Source organism: Cupressus sempervirens, chromosome 4 (genome assembly GCF_028749045.1).
Source record: "Cupressus sempervirens isolate cs-2001-9-10 chromosome 4, ASM2874904v1, whole genome shotgun sequence".
NCBI classification, from domain to species: Eukaryota; Viridiplantae; Streptophyta; class Pinopsida; order Cupressales; family Cupressaceae; genus Cupressus; species Cupressus sempervirens.
This window is the reverse complement of record NC_143121.1, coordinates 829044301-829065230: the sequence shown is the minus strand read 5'-3', so window position 1 is coordinate 829065230 and position 20930 is coordinate 829044301. Positions and strand designations below refer to the sequence as shown.

Genomic DNA, 20930 nt, shown 5'->3' with positions numbered 1-20930 from the left:
CTAGGTAAGGTATACGACTCACCTTTAAAATACCCAACTCTTAAGTATGTGAAAGTAGGAAATTGAATAAAAATACAGCAATATTGGTTCACCTTCTCCCATGCCACATCAGATGCTCTTTTGATAGATAAATGTTTATTGAACAAGCCCCAGAAATGCCCAAAGAATACATCTTGGACTCTTCTGTGATAAAAAATACTATTTGGCAAAATGATTTGGTCATAGAACTCCCAAACAAGAACCTGAAGACAATCCCCCTTGGTAGAAAGACCTCAGAAAGATCTCATAGCAGCAGCAATGTAAACAAGGTAAGAATTCATGTAGAAGGGTACTGATGTTCTCACGTTCCCTATCTGCTAGCAAAGTGTAGTGCTAATGAACTCTCTCCAAAACATGTGTTTTTTATTCTCCATGATTTGAAACATTAACTTATACATCCATGACTCGAAATCAATAGAATCTTTAAGGCTACAAATTCTGTTGAGAATGATGATAAGATCCTTATATTCTTGCTTGAAGTTAGATTGATGAATAGTCTTTGGCCATCTGCAAAAGTTACTTTTTTATTGTCTAACCAATAAAGATTGACATACTTTTGATAATCGCCCTTTTGCCCATTCCAACATGCCAAAAAATTCTTTGGTCAAATCTGCACATTCTGCTTTATGTGGAACTTTGAAGATTTCTTCAATAACTTCAAGATCGAGGCTAATAATAACCTTGTCGCAATTTCGATAGTCTCCGTTTTTGGAGTAAACCATCGTGAACATCCGAAAACAAAATCAAATTCTATGGCTGCTATAGGAAATGTAGATACAAAATGGATGTTGCTTCTCTTGATATGCTTCATTTCTTAACAACTAGAGTTTCAACTCTCTGTAGAAAATCAACCACGTCCACGTGACCAATCGTTGTGTCCATCACATTATCCAGAATAGATATGATTGATGAAGTAGTTGCATGAGCCAATTTTTTATCATATTGATATTTCATTTTGCCTTTGGATTTTGACGGTGAGGACATTTCTTGTGCTTGTACTGCAATACAAAAATCTCAAAACATAAATACATCATCAAATGGAATCGCCATACAAGTTGATTTGTGACCAACAAATATTTGGAAACAAATTGGAGACTTGGTAGATCCAGTGAAATGATCTCGAAGAAATCTTATGCATATGCAATGAATGGAAATGAAATGAACAAAATGCGGAATGAAGTGTTATGAAGATGGAATGAAACGGAATGAAATGAGAAACTCTGAAGGTGGAAATGTAGGCGAATGCGTGAAAATGAAGATTGTTGATTTCACACGACTTAGGGTTTTCAAGGCATTATTGCATGAAAAATAAGTACATGTAAGTGCAACATGTAACGGAAGATGAAAAGTGAGATGAGATGTGAATGCAGGTGGAGGATGCACTTCACATGTAAGTGTGAATGCAGGATGAGATGAAAAGAATGGCAAGATGCGGAAATATGTATTTACTCATAGAGGTGCAAACGCATATGGAGGAATGAAAATGAAAAATGGAAGTGGGATAATGAGTTTTATAGTCACTTTTGGTGAAAAAGGGGAAGTCAAAGTACATAGGAGATGAAAATGACATTTTTTGGACTTTTCAAAAAGTGACTTTTAATCAAAATCGGACCTTTTGTATGCACTTACACGTAAGGCATTTCGTGTAATTGTGTTGTGCGAATGTATGCGAAAAGTGAGATGACTGAAAATGGAAGTGGAAACTGAGATTACATGCAAGTGCAGATGGTGAATGAGATGGAAAACATGTAATCGCATTCGTTGAGTGAGAGGTGAGGTGTTGTGACATGGAAACAGAAAGTGGAACATGATGATGCATTCACATGAAGTGAAGCAACAAGTTCTTGGGGAAGAACTTGTGACTTCTCCGAAGTGTAGAAAACCAACAAACAAACACAAAACACAAAACACAAAGAAAAACATACCTTTGGAAAGTGACTCAAACATGCCAATATGCAATACACTTCAACACTCAAATTCGAAATTGGGACTTGAGAAAGAACTAAAAACATGAAAAAGAACAAAAACTTCATTTTTAAAGGAAAAATGCATTTTCCATGGCAAAGATTTTGACAAGTGGCAATCATCAAGCAATTACATGCATAAAATCAACAAGATAAGCATGAATTGAAAGCAAGAAAAAAAGAGTCCACTTATATGTGCCAAAAATGAAAAGATAAGATGTTCCAATGTTTGAAAAATTCTTCAAAAATGTTTGAATCTTTCAAACTTTCACAAATTTGAATGGGAGAAAGCAGCAATCAAGGAGAAGTTAGTAAAAGATGCCAAAACGTGCCCTAAAATCACTCCAAGATCCAACGTTTTGAAGAACATATGCTTGGGACATTTTTAGCAAAAAACGTGTTTCACCATGATGCAAGATCAAAACGTTTTGGTAATTAAACACCAAAATATGCATCAATATGTAATGCAATCCCAAAAAGAAGCCAAATCAATTTACTTTGGAGCCAAAACATGGACCAAAAATGGATTTATTTGCTGGTTTCTACAAAAACGTGCCCTAGATTGGAGCTTTCAAAAACATTTTTTAGTTTGTTGAATCCATTTTTAATGCAAGAAAATTCATTGTCAATCAAAAACACCTCCAATGGAAGAAATCTCATGCAAATCCATTAAGAAAATCTCCACTTATGATCAAAATCGGGTTCTTGGAGGGCAAAAACATGGAGTTCTTCAAAATCGGACTTTTTAGAGGCCAAAGCATATATTAAAACATGTTTTAGCATAAAATCAGACCTTTTGGGGTCAAGAACATATTTTAAAATGTGCATTGGAGTAAAGTCGCACTTTTTGGAGGAGGATGCATGTTTTAAAATACATCTCACTTTTTAGATGTAAAAGTATAATAACTTTACTTTTGACGCAGTAGCATCAAAAAAGTCCACTTATGATAGAGTTTTGATGTAATGACATCAAAAAGGTCCACCAAAATGAACTTTATATGCAGTGACATGTATAATGTCCACTTTTGATGGATTTTACATGTAATTGCATATAAAATGTCCAATTTTGAAGAGAGTCATTTAATTCACTTAAATTTATAAAAATGTTACTAAATGGGCCATAAACAATATTTATCTATCATGCTTAAAAATATAACATATAAACATCATTTAAAAAGTAACATTTAAATAAACATTTGATTTAAAAACCAAAAATTAAACTAGAACTATATAGTTACATAGTTACTTTAAGTGAAACATTTAAATAAACATTTGATTTAAAAACCAAAAATTAAACTAGAACTATATAGTTATATAGTTATTTTAAGTGAAAAATTAAAAAGTAACTCAACTTAAAATTATAACATGAAGTGCACTATACTCACTTTAAATTAAAAATTAAAAATTAAAGTAACTTAAAAACATAACAAAAAGTGAATATAAGTTATATTTATCAAAAAGTGAAAGTCAAATTAAAAATATAACATCATATTTTTAATTCGTATTGTTGCACCAAAAAGGTCCACTTTTGAGGCACCTAAACAAGCATATCTCATCACTGACAACTCCGATTGAGCTCTAGGTTAGACTGAATCAAAGAGAAAAGCAAAAGGCATGACATGAGCCAAACCAAAGGACTAAAATTCAACAAACACAAACTCAAAAGAAAAGAACGAGCGATGAAGGCTTCAAATATCAAGCAAAAGCTCGACAAAAAGCAAAATGAAAAAGACTTCACGAAGGCCTTCAGTAAAATGATTTGATATATGAATTGAAATTGATCGATCGATCAACATTGAGCAAATGAATATCAAATTCAAGCTTAGAGAAACGTGCAACTAACTTGAAAAAGTTTCGTGCTGTTACCAACATTTTGTGGTGACAAAATGCAGGTAAACAATACCCTATCCCAATAACTAATTAGGTTGGCCTATAAGGGCTTTCCCAATTTACATTTATTACATAAGACCTCATTAAGGCCTACTCGCCCTCTTAAGCATCATTACAATTACTACAATAGTTTTTCAGTGCATTACAATACATTTAACACTTCATTCAATAAGGATCAACATGTTATACTAGCCCAATTGACTACCAATAAAACATATCGCACATTTTCCATCTGTAACCTTCCCAGAATGAACTCCAAGATATGTTAACACGAACACAATATCGTGAATATGTCTTTAACCATGATCCAAGCTCGCTAACCTTGGTTCCATCTTGCTCATAAGATATAGCTAAAATATTTGCAACCTATTTCCTGCACACTATCCTACTACCAGTCTTCAGAAAATGATCTATAACATATGCAATACTAAATCAAAATATACATGCACACAGATATAGTATTTGAACACATTCCTGAACATGATTCTAATCTTGCATAGCTTGACCTATTATATCCCATCTTTGCTGACCAATCCAATCTCTACAAGGTACAAAATCCATGTCTATCATGAACACAAACATATATATGTTGGCATCAATGACTTACGTCCATTTGAAGTAACTTCCACTTGTGCTAGGCTGCAATTGCTATGATAGCACGCACAATTTTTATCCTTCCAACAAGTGCATATGTCTCATCATAATCTCTACCAAATTGTTGTTTATATCCCTTGATCATCAAACGCACTTTATGATTATCTATCAAGAGGATATCCAACCGCAAACAACCTCTATAATCCTAATAGGCCGCACCTTCTCATCAAAACACTTTGCAACATGAGTTTATAGCTGAGACCCTACCTAGTTTTGCAAAAAATTTGGATATGACCAAGTTTACTATAATCCTTCCAACATGATGTTGCATACCACAAGTACCCCTCTCTCTATCCAGACACTAAAATCGGCTTCAAAAAATTTCACAACTCTAAAAAACAATGATCTTGCGAAAAATCATCAAAAGTTGCAAAATCCACAAACACTAGTAAGCTCCAATTCCTTTGCAGAAACAACATTCGCCCTTGAAACCCAAGGTACAACCCAAAACACTCTACAAGAAACGAAATTTTATTAACAAATGTCGAAACATTTTGTTGAAGACTGAAAATTTGTGAAAAAGTTATCAAAAACTATCATTTTGAGGAAAAATGGAAAAAAGTCACATTTGTTTTCTAAAAAAATCAAACCTATGACAAAAAAGCCAAAAGATTCTTTTTGGAAAAAATAAGCAAAACCCTTTTTTCAAAAATCATGATTATTGTAGAAAAATCAAACAAAACCCATTGACATATAAATCTAGAAAATAAATACAATTTCCATATAACAAAATCACACAAAAAATGAAAAAGCTCGTCATGGTTTTTTGGGGAAAATCATAAAACCCAAAACCAGAAGACCCCCCAATATGAGACCTAAGAGATGTAGTTGAACAACCAGACTCTTTTTCTACTAAGACCTTAAATTTTTTAAATATAGTAAAGATATATGATTTATGTCTAAGAAAGAACACCAACATTTTACGATTGAAATCATCAAAAAAGTAAGAAATAGTTGCACCCAATAACAGAAGGAGTATTCATTAGACCACAAATACCAGTGTGGACCAACTGTAGTACCTTAGAGGCTTGTCATGAGTCACCATCCTTGAATGGTGTCCTATGTTGCTTTCCAGCCTGACAAGCTTCACAAACTCTTTGATTCTGAGTTTGAATTTCAGGTAGGCCATCTACTAAATCTTCTCGAACAAGCTGAGCAAGATAGTGAATGTTTAGGTGACCATATCGTTGATCCCAGAGACTACTAAGAGAAGATGATTTTGTTGCAAAGGCATGCTCAAGAGAGTTTGAATAATCCATGATCCTCAATGCTAACAACTACAATAGTGCATGTCACATTATCAACAATTGAACAAGCGTGCACTAAATACCACATCAAGTTGAGGAGAATGTCATATAATCTGACTCATTGAGAGTAGGTTTGATTCCATGCCGAGAACGTAGTATACATTGAGGAATATGAGATTCCTCCCACCAAGCCCTCACCAACAACGATAGACTCTTCACCTCCTCCAAATATAAATCAATATAGGAAGAAAATCATGTAAATCAATCACCACTGTGAGTGAAATGTCAAAAAGTACCAGAATCTATATACTAGGCAAGAGATTTCACATGGTCTCTAAGTCTTTTAGCCATGAAGTTGTAAAAGGACTCTTTCTACTCTATGCGCTCAACAACATTGGCTTTAGGCTGAGACCCTCCCTGCTCTCGCTTCTCGAAAGCCAAACGATCGTCGACAATCATTGATCAGATGGCCATATTTATGACAATAATTACACTAAACCTTTTTCTTCAAGCCATCCTAAGACTAACTAGAGCCCTTCTTCTAAGACGACTAAGATGACTAAGATTTGCCCTTATCATTGTGAAAGGATTTAGCTACAAAGGCTTGCTCTAAGGAGGACGAAGTGGCATAGCTACTGAATTGTTGTTTCCAACGATCCTATTGTAGAAGTTTAGAGCACAACTTTGGAAATTTCAGATCAATATTAATGGAAGCAATGTTTAGAGTCTCTATAAAGCGCTCATAAGATTCAAGTAGACTCTTTGGGATGACGACTACCATATCTTCTTCCTCTATTTTCCGACCAATAGCTCTGAGACAATCATAGGTGTCTTTAGTCTTCGTGAGATTCTCCTATAAGGACATGGGTTCATCCATCATCACAGAGAACAATTCGCTCTTTAAGAAGAATGCTTGGCTCGTTTTGGAAGTGTCATGCAACTCCTTTAGATGCTTCCAAATGTCTGACGCTAACTTGCAACAAGTAATCTGAGGCAAAGGATTATAAATGGCAGATAGGTTGAGAAGCATGACAATTTCTTGATTTCAGTCATCAAATGTGTCATACTATGATCTAGCCATGGTAGGACAAGTCTTTGTTCCCAAAACAAGATTACCAAGACAACAATACTCAAGGATTGTCAACATACACTACTTACAAGTGTTACAATTTTTTCTGCTAAATCGTTAATTACCTTCCAACATTAAGTTGGTTAATAATGCCCATCTTGCACATTTCTCAATGCACACAAAACAAAAAAAACAAAGAGGCAATAGTGAAAAATCTAAAACATAAATCCTAACATAGAAAACACAGAGGCATATGCAAGCATAGTTTAAAAATTCAATTTCAGCAATATCTCAATCAACTCAAAAAAATTGAAAATCGCGGAATCGACAAGACTCAACGACCAAATCAGCAATAAATCAACACTTTTGTCGAACATTTGAAAATATACAATTTCTTAAAATATTCTTAAAAACATATACATACACACCAAATTTGTAAAACATATAATGATTTGAGATATCCATCATATATTGATCAAAATTTTGAGTTAAACAGTAATTCATAGCAACTAAAACTTTGGTGATTAACACAGAGATGGAATCCTATATCAAAAAACTAGCACAACATCTGAATAAAAATAAGTTCTAAACATATAGAAGTCAAACTCCATGAAACTACAACTTTTGAATACTTAAGTTCAAGTTTTAGTATCAGTGAAAGCTAAAACTAGCAATCATAAATTGCGTCTACGAGTAAAGCTCAAAAGAGATCAATGCTGTTGGGTGGCTGGTGTTGAAGTAGTTGTTGTGGCAACATCCTCAACAGGTGCTTGAATAGGTGCCTCAGGCTTGCCAAAAGCCTCTAATGGATGACCAAACTCATGTTCCTCCTCACGTGCTGCCATATCTGCATCCCAGTCATCTACCTCCATCTCAAACTCAGCTAGTTGCTCATCTGTCAATAAAAGATCGCCCACATCCTCGTTTGCATCCTCACCATGAGGAGGAACAAACCAATCTGCTGAATATGGATCAATGTCATCCAAGTCAAGTGTTGCATGTGAAGCTTGCCCTTCCACCTGATTCTCGTGCAAGCGAAGGTTGTACTTCACATAAACACAGTCATTCAAGCACTTTTGAGTCAACCTATTATGTTTCTTTGTGTGTATGTTCTGAAAAGTACTCCAGTTTCTCTTGCAACTGGAAGCACTACAAGGTTGCAATAGAATTCGGATGGCAAGATTTTGAAGATTAGGCGTTGTGGCACCATAATCTTCCCACTAGAGATTTGCGAGGATTAAAGAAACCATTTATGGCATGGTAAAACTTCCAATAAACTTATGAGCAAAACAAATGGTATGACAAAACTAAACACATGTTCTTTTTTACTTGGTTGCAAGGTGTATCTCCTACGTTTGCAATCAGGAGAAGAAAACAATGGCCCCTCTTCCCTCTTATAGCTCTGCAACTCATCAAGTATGAGGTCTCGAAGGTACAAATCAGCAACCAATCTTTGAATACATGTTTCTAAGGCAATTTGAACCTCTGCATCTGCTCTAAAAATGTTGGAGAAATAGAACTCGGGGTTTAATTAGTAGGCAGCTGCATAAATATGTTGGTGGAGTTGTCAGATCCACCTCGCAATGAAAAGTATTTTGCCACGTACCAGAGAATGCCACATAAGAAACTTATGAACTCCTTTGAAACTCTTTGTTTCCATGTGATCGTTTCCTAGTTTTAGTGATTCCTTTACTAAGTCATTCCTTGAATTTAAAAATAATTCAGTTCATATTTCTTTTAGAATGATGTTCCATATGGGTCTATATTTGGGCTCATTTGACCTATGTAAGTGTTGAATGGCCTCTTTGGCCCTATACATGGCCTCATATAGAACCCCGAGGGGTTTTATCCCCATCCACAATTCGTAGAACCTTCACCAAGGCTTCTAACACCTAGACATTAAAAATTATACAAAAATCAGTCAATGAAAAAATTTCAAAATTAAATACTAAATCATCAATGAATACTTCAAAACTTACTTTGAGGATCTCCTCCATTAGCTTTTCGAAGCTAGCATCAAACACAATCCTCACAATTTTCTTTGCTTTAGACTTCTTGGCAAAAGGACTTTAACCATTTCTTATCTAAAAACATGTGCCTCGGGTCTAACAATGTCTTAGATATACTTTGCAAGTTTAGAAAATTAATAGCAAAGCGTGTGACCCCTACTTGTACAAGATCCTTACCACTACTATGCTCTCTCATAAGACGCAAGACCCATGTATGATTGTAGATGTACTTCGCAATATTCCTTCCATCTTCAACCACCATCTCCACCCAGCTCAATTTCACTAGATCCTCAAGAAGCAAGTCAAGACAATAGGCAGCACAAGGGCTCCAATGTAATGTGGAATGTCTCTCCATCAAAAGTCTATTGGCTGCCACATACGCAACTGCATTATCAGTCACAATCTAGATTACATTAGCCACTCCCACTTCTATTACCACCTCATCCAACACGTTGCACAAATTTTTTGCATTTTTTACTTAATCAAAGGCATCAATTGATTTTAGAAATACTATTGTCCCCCTGAAGCAACTATAAAGTTGATGAGCATCCTATTCCTACCATCTATCCACCCATCAGATATAATAGTGTAACCTTTTTGTTCCCAAACTTTTCTTTTCTCTTCCACAAGTTGATGAATGTTTCTTACTTCACCATCTAACAACGGCTCACTCACCTCATAAGGAGTTGGGGGTTTAATCCCCTTATCAAACAAAGAAATCGAACTTACCACTTGATCTCAATACGGACTACATAAAGGATTGAAGGGAATATCATTGCGGATCCAAAATCTTGTAATTGCCACCTTTGTTTTCTCATGCATCTCTTTGTTCCATGCAGTGCCTAGCAAGCCAGGTTGAGCACCAAGAGTGTTACGTGGAACCCAAAAGTCTGATAAAGATCCATCCACACTTCTCGATCCTCATATCTAAGGCCCATAGAAGAATAAGCCTCTCCACCTGTTTGTGATCTTGTAGAATTAAAAGTCCACATTGGGGCTGCCATGGCCTCAAACGTTCTCTTTTATGTTGCCTTACTTTGTGCATATTTTTTAGGGCTCGTCAAAGCCTCCCTTGTAGCCTCTTTTGGACAAATGTCACATAGTGTAATATCATTGGATGGAATCTTCGCGAGAGGATATTTCAATCGGCTTATACCTAGAGTCATTCATTTAAGGCAATGGATACATTGGATATCTCCTTTGCTTTCTCCTGGGATCCCATGTTTCCATAAAGGGTCCTTCACTCTGCCACCAGCCATCCTGTAAAGAAATGGGCAAAGCAAAAAAAACAAGTAATTATAATTAGAAAGCGTCTAAATTTACAATAAATCAAATTTAATATTTTATAAATTTATTAAAATATTGTTATAAATCTATTAATATATAATATATACTATAGATCTATTAAAATATATTAATTACAAATATGTTAAAATATAGTAAAATTCAGTGAATACTATTATAACTTATAAGAGTTAAAACAAAAAGAAAATAAAATAGTATTGGTACTTTAGTATTATAATAAATTTGAACTAAGGTAAAATTGTAAATTACTAAATTAATAAATAATATTATTGCAAACGTTTAAATGGTGATTGTTAAATTATATATATATATATATAATAAAATAGTTTTATACCAAAAAATAGTCCAAATCAATGCAGAACCAGTGTCGTCGAATGCTTCTTAAATGTTGTCAAATGCCTCTACTAGGGGGGTTGTCAGAAGTGAGCCCAAAGTCAGACAAATGAAAGTCAAATACCTCTAATAGACTACCACTATCATGCGCAAATAAATGAGAGTTCAAAGTCCAAACGAATAATAGTCTCATGTAGTCCAAAAAATTGTAGAGGAATGATTGATTAGGTCGCGAGCAAAACAAAGAGAGTCTGGAAACTTACAAGTATAATATAATATTTAGTGGAAACCTAAAATATCCCGCCCAAACTTTTCAACAATATCTCCTGTGATTTTGACTTTTACTATGATATATTCCAAAATAAATGTCGTGTTTTTTTTTTAATTTTTTGTTGCAGTTTCTAATGCAATATAATCACCCAATCATTTGCTCTACGAAATATTGCGAGATTAGCGATATTTCACCGGTTTTTAAAACTATGGATGTAGGTACAAATTTCAAAAAAATGAAGTACGACTGGCACAGATTTTGAAAAAAATGGCTGACCCAAAAAATCGATGAAGAACTAAAAGAGCTCTCAAAAAACCTAGAAAGAATCTACAATCAAAATAATTTTATGGCTTGCACAAAACTCTAAGGCACAGAAAATGAGGCACCCAAAAAAATCTGAAAACGACCTAGTTGAGACCTCAAAAAATCCACTAAGAATCTGGAATCAGATTTTGAAGACGTCAAGAAAATAGTCTTGAATGAAACCCTAGCCAACTAAAGATGAGCAACATCTGAAATAAAAATGGTCGATGATCATTTGAGAATGCCAAAAAAGGCAGATAACCTTTGTGGGAGCAAAGAAATGACCATAAAAAGGGTTGTTTATATCTTATAAATGAAAAACAATTGTTGTTTTTGAAGAAAAACTTGTTGAGAATCTAAAAGTGACTACAGGCCAAAAATGAGGCCCTCTTGGAGAAGTTGAAAGGTCATCTATTGGCTATGTGTTGTTTTACTCGATAGCCACATGTTAATCCTCACGAAGGGGAAAAGGATTTCCAAGAGACACAAGAATTATATAAAAGGGAGGCTTAGGCTAGTTGATTAAACATCCAAAGTCGAGAGGATTGTGGAGAGCTGATCCAAAGTTGAGTCGATTATATAGACTAGTGCGGATCATTCCAAGTGGAGTGAGAATTTGAAGTTGGGAAGAATTCTCCTTCATTTGAGAGTTAAGTTGTAGTTTTGCTTGCAGGATTGGTGAAGCACATGAGGCTAAACATTTTTGTAATTTCTGAATATTTGCTTTTCTGTGTATTGAAGTAATAGAAAATCAATTATTCCTGTTCTTGCAATTTCTATGCAATTTTATTTGTTATGCTATGCACAAATCTTGGGAGGAGTAACCCTCATATATCGTAAAAGAACATATGTTTTGGGCATATCAGGGTGTCCCTTACATCATCCTTGCAATCAATGGTTCTTCACATATGATTCAAAGTTAAATGCCCTTGTTGATCTAATTGTGAGTCAGTTACAATTAATTATGCGCATTTTATTGTTATGTTCACTGCTTGGGGATGATCTGATCCTTGAAGTCAGTGGTTCTTTACATATGATCCAAACTTAAATGAGAAGAAAGATTTCGAAAGGATCTAGCATGCATCATATGTAAGGGAAGATCTAAAGAGAGAGAGGTAAGGAAAGGTCTACGAGGCCTGGAAAGAGCAGGCTGAGTTGTTGGAACTGTAGTGAACAAGAGCATCTCAAAAAAATAATGTAAGAAGCTACAAATACTTTTATTATTTCTACTAATATGACTTTTGTTGACTTTTAGATGATAAATTCAAGGGAAGTTATAAGAACCTGGTATGGACAGATTGAGGAGTTGGAATTGTTATAAACAAGAGCATCTCATAAAGGGACATGAGCTAATGATAACTCCTTTAATGATGAAGGCACCAATGCTTTTATTATTTCCTCTAATATGAATTTTGATAACTCTTAGTTGATAGATTCAACTTTCAAGTGCATCCTAACACATGACTCCTCACTAAAAGTACTTTCCAACATATACAGCTTATATAATCAGAAAGTTTTTTTCTTGGGGACAACAGATGGAAGATAATGAGCCAAGAAGGTCTTAAATTTGTTTTCAGCAATGGATTTTTGATAACCCTCAAGGATGTATTGCATACATGATACACCTATGTTAGCTAGTAATTTATTAATTTAATTCTTGTATCTAGAATCAATGATTAATGGGCACATGTTACTTTTGGAATACTGGTTGCAGGCTTGCAGAGGGAATTTGATGCTGGTTGGGAGAGCTTGGTATGGCACCTTATGTAGGCTAAAAATATCTACTTTTTATTAACTCTATTAATGTAACTAATTAGTAATAACTCTTGGTCATGTAAATTGTGACACCACACGATAGGTCAAATAGATGAGAAGATTCTCAAAACCATCATAGAGCTAAGAAATAGTTCATGGTTTGTTTGGATACTTTGTTGATTTCCATTTCTACAAACATTGGGTAGATGGAAAACAACATACAGTTTCATTTAAATCTAGCAGTATTTACTTTCTAAAGCAAGAGTCTTCTGTATTTTCTATGTTTAAAAAGTTTAAAACACCTACTTAGAAATTGACGGGTGGGGGGGAATAAAGACTCAAAGGGAAATTGACAGAGGGAATTAGGTGTTGCTCAGGAGCACTGTGGCACCCTATGTAGGCTAGAAATATCTACTTTTTATTATGAATGTAACTACTAACTCTGTACTCATGGCAACTGTGTCACCACGCGATAGGTCAAATAGATGAGGAGAGTCTCAAAACCCTCATATAGCTAAGAAGATAGTTGATTGGTTGTTTGGTTATGCTATTGATTCTGATTTCTATGAACACTGTACGAATGGCAAACAAAAAATAGTTTCACTTAACTCTAGCACTATTTACTTTCTAAAGCATAAGTCTGTCGTACTTTCTATGTTCAAAAATTTTAGAACACTTAATCATAAATTGACAGAGGAAAATAAATATTTAAAGAATGAATAATGGCAGTGATTTTTTCCCAGAGATTTTAAAATTATTGCAAACATTCAAAGATTGTTAGACAGAAAACAACTATATATAGTCCAAACAAAATGGAGTTGAAGAAAGGATAACCAGGGTTATAAACAAGGTTATCCGGAAGCACATTTCCACCCTAAATGCACCTGTTTCGGGAATGGAAATGGAAACGGTTTCAGGGATGGACGAATGCCCTGAAACATTTCCAAGCCGCCCCTAATGAAGAAAAACTTTCAGCAACCCTACCGGCAACTCTAGGATGGTCAACGGAAGCTTCAGAAACCTTTGACCATACCCGGGACTAGGGAGGGTCAAGCCATTCCCAATTTGTCCCAGGGAATGATGGCTGTTTCTGGAAGCAGGAGGGAAAGAGTAAATTTATTTTGTAAAATGTTTGCAAAAAATTTTAATCTTGTGCGGGCTCCACACCTCAAGGCAACCCTAGATGTTTAAATATGTTATTAGTAATACCAAATCTTATGCATATGATTAAAAATATCAAACTGTGTATTCTGCCAGTTGCGTATAGATTAGCCTGAGTGTACACAGTTATGCCCAAATGAATAATCATTTGCTCTTGCTGCTGTTAAGATGTGAACAGAGTTATCGATGAATTCTAGAAGTTTTTGGTGAAAACTAGCAGATTCAGAATGTACTCAGACCAAATATTGGGAGCAGCAACATACTATCTTTGTTTTCATTTTGACTTTGAAGTTTGAGACTTTGAGAATTCTGACATCATATAATACTTTAATTCTGAGAATTTTGAAATGATACTTTAAAGCTAAGAAATCAATTCGTGCCCAGATCAGGTGGATTCAGAGGCAGATACATTCGGATTCCGGATGCGTCCGGATTCCCTGTGGATTCTGGCCGGAAGCAATGTGTCCATGAGCCAATATCTGGCTTCCAGACGTATCCGGAGGCCTGTGACTGGCTTCGGGCCAGAATCCACAGGGCATTCAGAGGAATCCACGGGCCCAGCACCTAGAAAACTAATTTAAAATGGCCAAACTGAAATTATTTTTTTTTGCATGTGCTCTAATGATCTTTCAGCAGTTGGAGCTGATGATGAAAATGTGGATTTTCTTGCAAATCCTTATGATTCAGACTCTGATGTATATTAGTTGATTGAATCTTCAATCATGAACTAAGTTTTTATTTTGTTCGAATCTTGAACATGACCTATTGGAACTTATTGTCTACGACTAAACTCTAATGTTTTACAAACACATATTGATCTATCATATGAATTTTGACATATCTTCAATTTTGATAAAGGGTGAAGTATCATAGTCATACTATCAAATGATTTGTTTTTGTATATTTCTTGCATTTCTTTGCATGTGTTATATATATAATTATATATATATAAACGATTCCTCCCACATCTGCATCCAAAAAAAAAATTCCCCGCATCCCGTATCCACTTCCAGAATCCGCATCTGAATAGGTAACTTAGCTTTAAAGTCTTTTAACTTTTCATTTTGTTGTAACTTGAAACATTTGCACATTTTGATTTATGGTATGATACTTTTCATTGTTTCAATGAATTATATCTACGAATGTATGAAATTCATATTTGAACTCGCATTTGATGCTATCCTATGTTCTCATTCTATGGTGATTAAACTTGATTCATTTGATGCTATGTTCTATGATAATTTAATGAATGATCATTGTTTTTAGATTTATAAATGCTATTATGTTGCTATGATGAATGTTACTTTATAATTCATGAATATATTTGAAATTTCAGATTTCCCCTGTCTCTCTCTATATATAGCCCTCCCTTGCTTCAGTAAAAAAAAGTCCCAGAAACCCATTTTCCTGTTCCCCCATCCCAGAAACTTGGGATAACATAGGTTATAAATGATGAATTATTATGAACATGTAAACGCATGCAAGAAAGATGTTAACATAGAACCTAGAACAGCCTTATTCACTGTGTTGGATACTTGTCCTGGAGTACCTAATGCAACGGATGCCCAAGGTTGGGTGGTCCATATTTATGGTTAAACATTTATTTTGAAACTAATAATAGCCAAGGGGATCTTAGATCAAGGAGGTTATTGGGTTTTTAGTCCAACAAAGTTGAGAGCCATACCTCATTTGGGATTGTAAGTTGTTTCCAATCCCATCCCATGGTTTCACTTTGTAATTCTTATAAATTGAAGCTTGGACTAAAATGTTGGAAAAATTGCTTTGCAAGGTTATAGTAGTTATCGAGTGCTACAAGAATTCAAAGGGAGAAGTTGTATTCATGTAATGATTTTGAAAGATTAATATAAGTTTGGATCTCTCTAGGTGTGGGTTTTTTCCCCACAATATTTTCTTATATGTCTTGTGTTATGGTTTGCATTTCTCTTTGTACTTATTTCCATTTTTTATTATAATCTATCATTTTTAATGAACTTGGATGCATAAAGTTCAACATATTTTCATTGTTTAAGATATATTCATCCTGTTTCTACATATAAAAGGGACATGTTCTAGTCCAACTTTGAAAAGGATACAAGAAAAGTAATAAAAAAACTTTTAAGGTATAAGATTTATATTGCAAACAGAGAAGACTTGTGAGAAAACAACAGGATATTCTTTTCAAAGCAGCAGAAAACCTACATAACAATAAAATTAACAAACTAGAACTAAGAAGAATGATACAAGGAAAGAACTGTGCACACACCGCATGATTGGTTTTATAAGGCTGGGTTCCTTTGGAACCATGCTCTCTTAATTTTACAGGAATAGTTGGCTTATTTTCAGTAGCAGAATCAACCAGCAAAGTTTTTATATCACAGGAATCTCTTTCCTTTGGAGATCCCTTCGCCTCCAGCATCTTCTTTTGTGCTTGCACCTGTGTCTGTATGAAGAGATCAGGCCAAGTCAGATATAATGTAAGGAATTCATTGAATTGTATGGTAGATAAATAAGTCTCTAGACTAAATCATTTTCCAAGGGAATCCTTCCTTAAAAGCTGAAAACAGCTTACAACAACTTCCATATCAACAATGTTATTGTCAAGATAGACATCATAATCTTTAGAATTTAAGATACAAAATTGAGCTGAAAAATATTCTGGAAAATATATAATGTAATTCCTTGAATCTGTGATAGGATGATAGACACAGAAGTCCAGAAGCCTTGATAAACTACTAAATTTTATGGAATGTGAATTTAATCAGATACAGTCTCAAACTAAACCAAACATAAGACATCAAAATCAATCAAAAACATTCAATGAAAACTAAAATTTGCAACATATGTTACAATAGTATGTCATTATAGACCACAGTTCTTATAAAGGTAGCTTTTTCGAATGCAAAGGAAGTAGCCAGAGAGAAAGGAACAATCTAAACTGCAAATAAATAGTAATTTCTAGTTAGTCTGCAAATTTATCAAGACTGATCAGCTGGCGATAAATTTTGGGATGTTTTATTTAATAGTTTAAACACATTTTGTGATCCTAGAAATACCTGCATGCGTGTGACCACAACCCATATAGGATTTGTCAGTAATACATTCAAGCACCTGCCCACAATGCATGACAAAAGTTAGCACCAAAAGACCACTGTAGTGAGACAACAATGCATTTCGTAAGAGCTCTGATCCTAAAATACTGGTCTATAGTTGCTGTACAAAATCCAATATTATACAACTCCAAACCATTCACATCTATTATGTGTTTGTATCATTTGAAACTGACAAGCAAAAAGACAATTTAGCAAAAGAAGAATTGATTGTGCGATTTCCAAATAAATGTTTTTAATTACCCACAGGTAACATTGAAATACATACCCAGCCAACGCTGCAGAGAGAAGTGAAGAAAGCATGCCAACAGAGCCATCACCTGTGCCTCTCTTCTGATGTCGGAATGCAGTAGCCTCTGCTCTTGTTCTAAAGATCTGATAGAAATAGTAGTAAACACCCTACATCAAGAAGAGTTTTGTCAGATCCTGCACTGTTATTTTTAAAACTAATAATATTAGTGATTATTGCAAGCATATGCATAGAAAAATGAGATATGAGAAATTTGCTAGGAATGACTTACTTCACAAAGAGAAGCAACAATATATAGATTTAGACAGGCACAATTACATTTTACCATGTTAAATGGTACAACCACCATATAAAAGGAGAGCACAACAAGCTCTTGAGAGCTGCAAGATCTACAACTACCACAACCTTCTTTGATGACCTACACCTTGTCACACTTATTACATAAACAGTTATTCTAGTACTATACTATATACACATATACTAATGCCACCTCTTAATGACTAAATCTGAAACAACACCAAACTTGTCCTAAATTTTGATAAAGTAACCACATGAAGTGGTTTAGTCAATGAATCAGCAGGCTGCAGTTGAGAAAAACCACAATGAAGATAAGTGTCTTCACAATTCACCAGAGGTAAAAAATAGTGATGATAAACCTTGATGTGTTTAGTTAAAACATGATAATCAAGATTGACCAGCATCTTAAATACTCCTGGACTATCACAATAAAGAGTAGTATTGTGAGGATCTAAAATCTGTCAGCATTCTGCATAACCAAGCTACTTTGCGACTAGCATTAACAGCTGCTTTCTTTTCAGATATTGTTTGTTGACACTTATTTTGCCAAGAACTCATTTCTGAACCCAAGAATTGGATGTAGCTCATTGTAGACCACTGGTTATCCACCTATCCTGCATAATCAGAGTCTGCATACACAATTAAACCAAAATCTTTGATCCTCCAATAAAGCATGACAAAGTCAAAGAGTACCTGTAACACACCACAACACCCATATTGCAGCTATCTCATGAGAAAGCTTCAATTTTGACAAAAACTGAGAGAAATAGCTAATAACAAGGCAAAGATCCAATATAGTGGTTAGATATATCATGCTGCCCACCAACTGTTTGTGGTGTGATTCATCAACTGGAGATGAATCATCAGAGGTTGACAACATCAGCCCAACCTCCACTGGTGTAGAAGCTGAGCTCCAATTTGCCATTCAGACACTCTGAAACACTTGTGCTATATTCAAATTTCAATCATGAAGATATTATTATTAGATTGCCAGAACCCACTTCCTAGTGTAAGAGGCCTGCATCTAACACTTAAAAAGCTACACACAAATTTGATTTTTCTTGCTATACTACAATCTCTATGCTACCTCTGATGAAAAGATCATCCATAGGACCATAGATTCAATTAAAATTACAATATTATTACTATCACTTTTGACATTAAGAACTGGATTAGAAAGACTCCTTTTGAATGCAAGAAAATTCTATATGGTCCTTGATATTAAAGATATCAAGCTCCCTGCTTAAGCCCTTAAAAGGACTTCGTTAGCCTATAAACCAAATATCCATATCAAGGAAACTAATAATCTTCAAGCAACATAAAATATAGACTGACTTCCAAGTTACTATTCAAGAAAGCAATTTTGGCATCTCTTTGATACACATTCCAACCAAATTGTGCAACAATAGAGAGAAGCAATCAAAACTGGCCCATCAGTAGGATCAAAAGTCTCTTCAAAGTCTATACCTTTTTGTCGTGAATATACATTAGCAACAAGATGTACCTTGTACCTATCTAATGAACCATCAACTTCACATTTTACTTTATTAGATCCATTCGCATCCAATAAGCTTTTTACTTGGAGACAAATCACATTATAATTAACCTTGATAGCAACTTTCACTCTAGTCTCCCTTATGCCTTTAAAAACTTTTGTGGTTTAGAAACCTTAAAAAGTTAAGAAAATAGAGAAATGAATATGCTCAGTTGTTGAACCAGTGATTATTTTTCCTGTCCTCTAAGGACATTCATTTGATTGGGGAAGTCCATCCACGTGTACATCTTCCATAGTGGAATCCTACCAGTCAGGTCTTTGATGTGTCTCAAGTAAATGCTGCTGACATAAGTACTCAACTGGATCCTAAGTTGGACTAATAGCACCTTTATTGTTGCATCTCTAATCTACAAGAAGTGAAGAAGCAAACCAAATGTTCACTTATAGACTGACATGATGAACAGGACGGATTGTCCTTCAAGGGTACCATAATACTAAATTCAAGTTTTTTACTGACTTCTACTTACATTTAAAAAATACAGCTGTCTCTTTTACATCAACATTCAGACTAACAATGACCTTATTAGTAGAAATATCGCTAAGCTTAGATGCTATAAATTGTTCATTATAACCAACAAAGAAGTAGCTGATATTTTTGGAATCTAGCTTGTCTTTTCTATCTAGAAACTAAACTATATGAGGCTCAACCAAAAACTCAAAATGAAGTTAAGTTTGTTACTGGTCAAAGATTCCTCCTGTGCGATTTTCTACAAGGCTTTACATAGCCATCTATTTAGGATATAAACAACTATGTTCAAACTTCTCCTGAACACTAGAAGGTGCATACAAGAGGTGCATTCCTCATGTGAACACAAGAGGTGAACACTAGAAGGTGCATACAAGAGGTGCCATTTCCATGTTAGTCATCTTACACCTTTCAACCACTACATTTTGTTGTGTAGTGTATGGTGCTACAGATTTGAGATGTATGCCATTTTTCACTTTTTTTAAAAATTGAGTACAAGCAAATGCCCTCCAGTATCAGATCACAAAGTTTTGATCTAAGATCTTGTGAATTTTTTCACCAATGCCTTGAATTTGAAGAACACACCATAGCAATCAAACTTATTTAACAAGTAAATCTACATTTTTCTAGAAAAAACATCCACCAATAGCAAAAGGTACCTTGAAGTTTGAACCATTAACAATGAGAGATTTCCTAGAAGGCTCATCAAAACCTGCATAAATGAGATCCAAAAGCCCCTTTGCACACCACAGTAGGAAACTTCCTCTTTTTCTTTCCAGCCAAATACCTAGCATATAAATCATGATTTTTATATATAGTGGGGAGCCCGTGAACCATGTGAGCTCTACCAAGTTTGGCCAACTAATAACAATTAATGTGACCATGACCACATCTTTAATGAAAAAGAACACTACGTATGTGATAAACAAAATTGTGCTCAAATTTATTATAGTTCTTGTTGATGTGTGTTTTATGACTCACCGAACAGTAGAACAAAATACCGAAATATCTTATCCTCTCTTGAATAAAGTCTTGTGTATGCTAAGATTGCTAGAAGATCATAGAATGACTTCAAGGTTCCTTTAATGCCAGGTCTTGACTGTGGATAAGATCGGTGGTTGATGTGATTTGCTGATGATCACAAGGGGCCTTACGTGTTTATTCATATTCATTTCAAGCCATACTAGATGTGGGAGCTATCTTAAGGTTTTGCAATGAAGTGCTTTTGGAATTTTCACAAAATATGCAAAAATTA

At 34.7% G+C, this 20930-nt stretch overlaps 1 protein-coding gene across 1 annotated transcript in view; it reads right to left on the bottom strand.

Moving 5' to 3' along the window:
- The window catches only part of LOC149563954 (peroxisomal nicotinamide adenine dinucleotide carrier-like), a 61269-nt gene that overhangs the window by 17143 nt on the left and 23196 nt on the right, over positions 1–20930 (bottom strand). Inside the window, exons 4-6 of the mRNA XM_089827058.1 lie at positions 17376–17506; positions 17054–17108; positions 16264–16440 (exon numbers count right to left, since the gene is read on the bottom strand). Coding sequence (XP_089683184.1) covers positions 16264–16440; positions 17054–17108; positions 17376–17506 — 363 coding nt within the window. The remainder of the gene's footprint in view (positions 1–16263; positions 16441–17053; positions 17109–17375; positions 17507–20930) is intronic.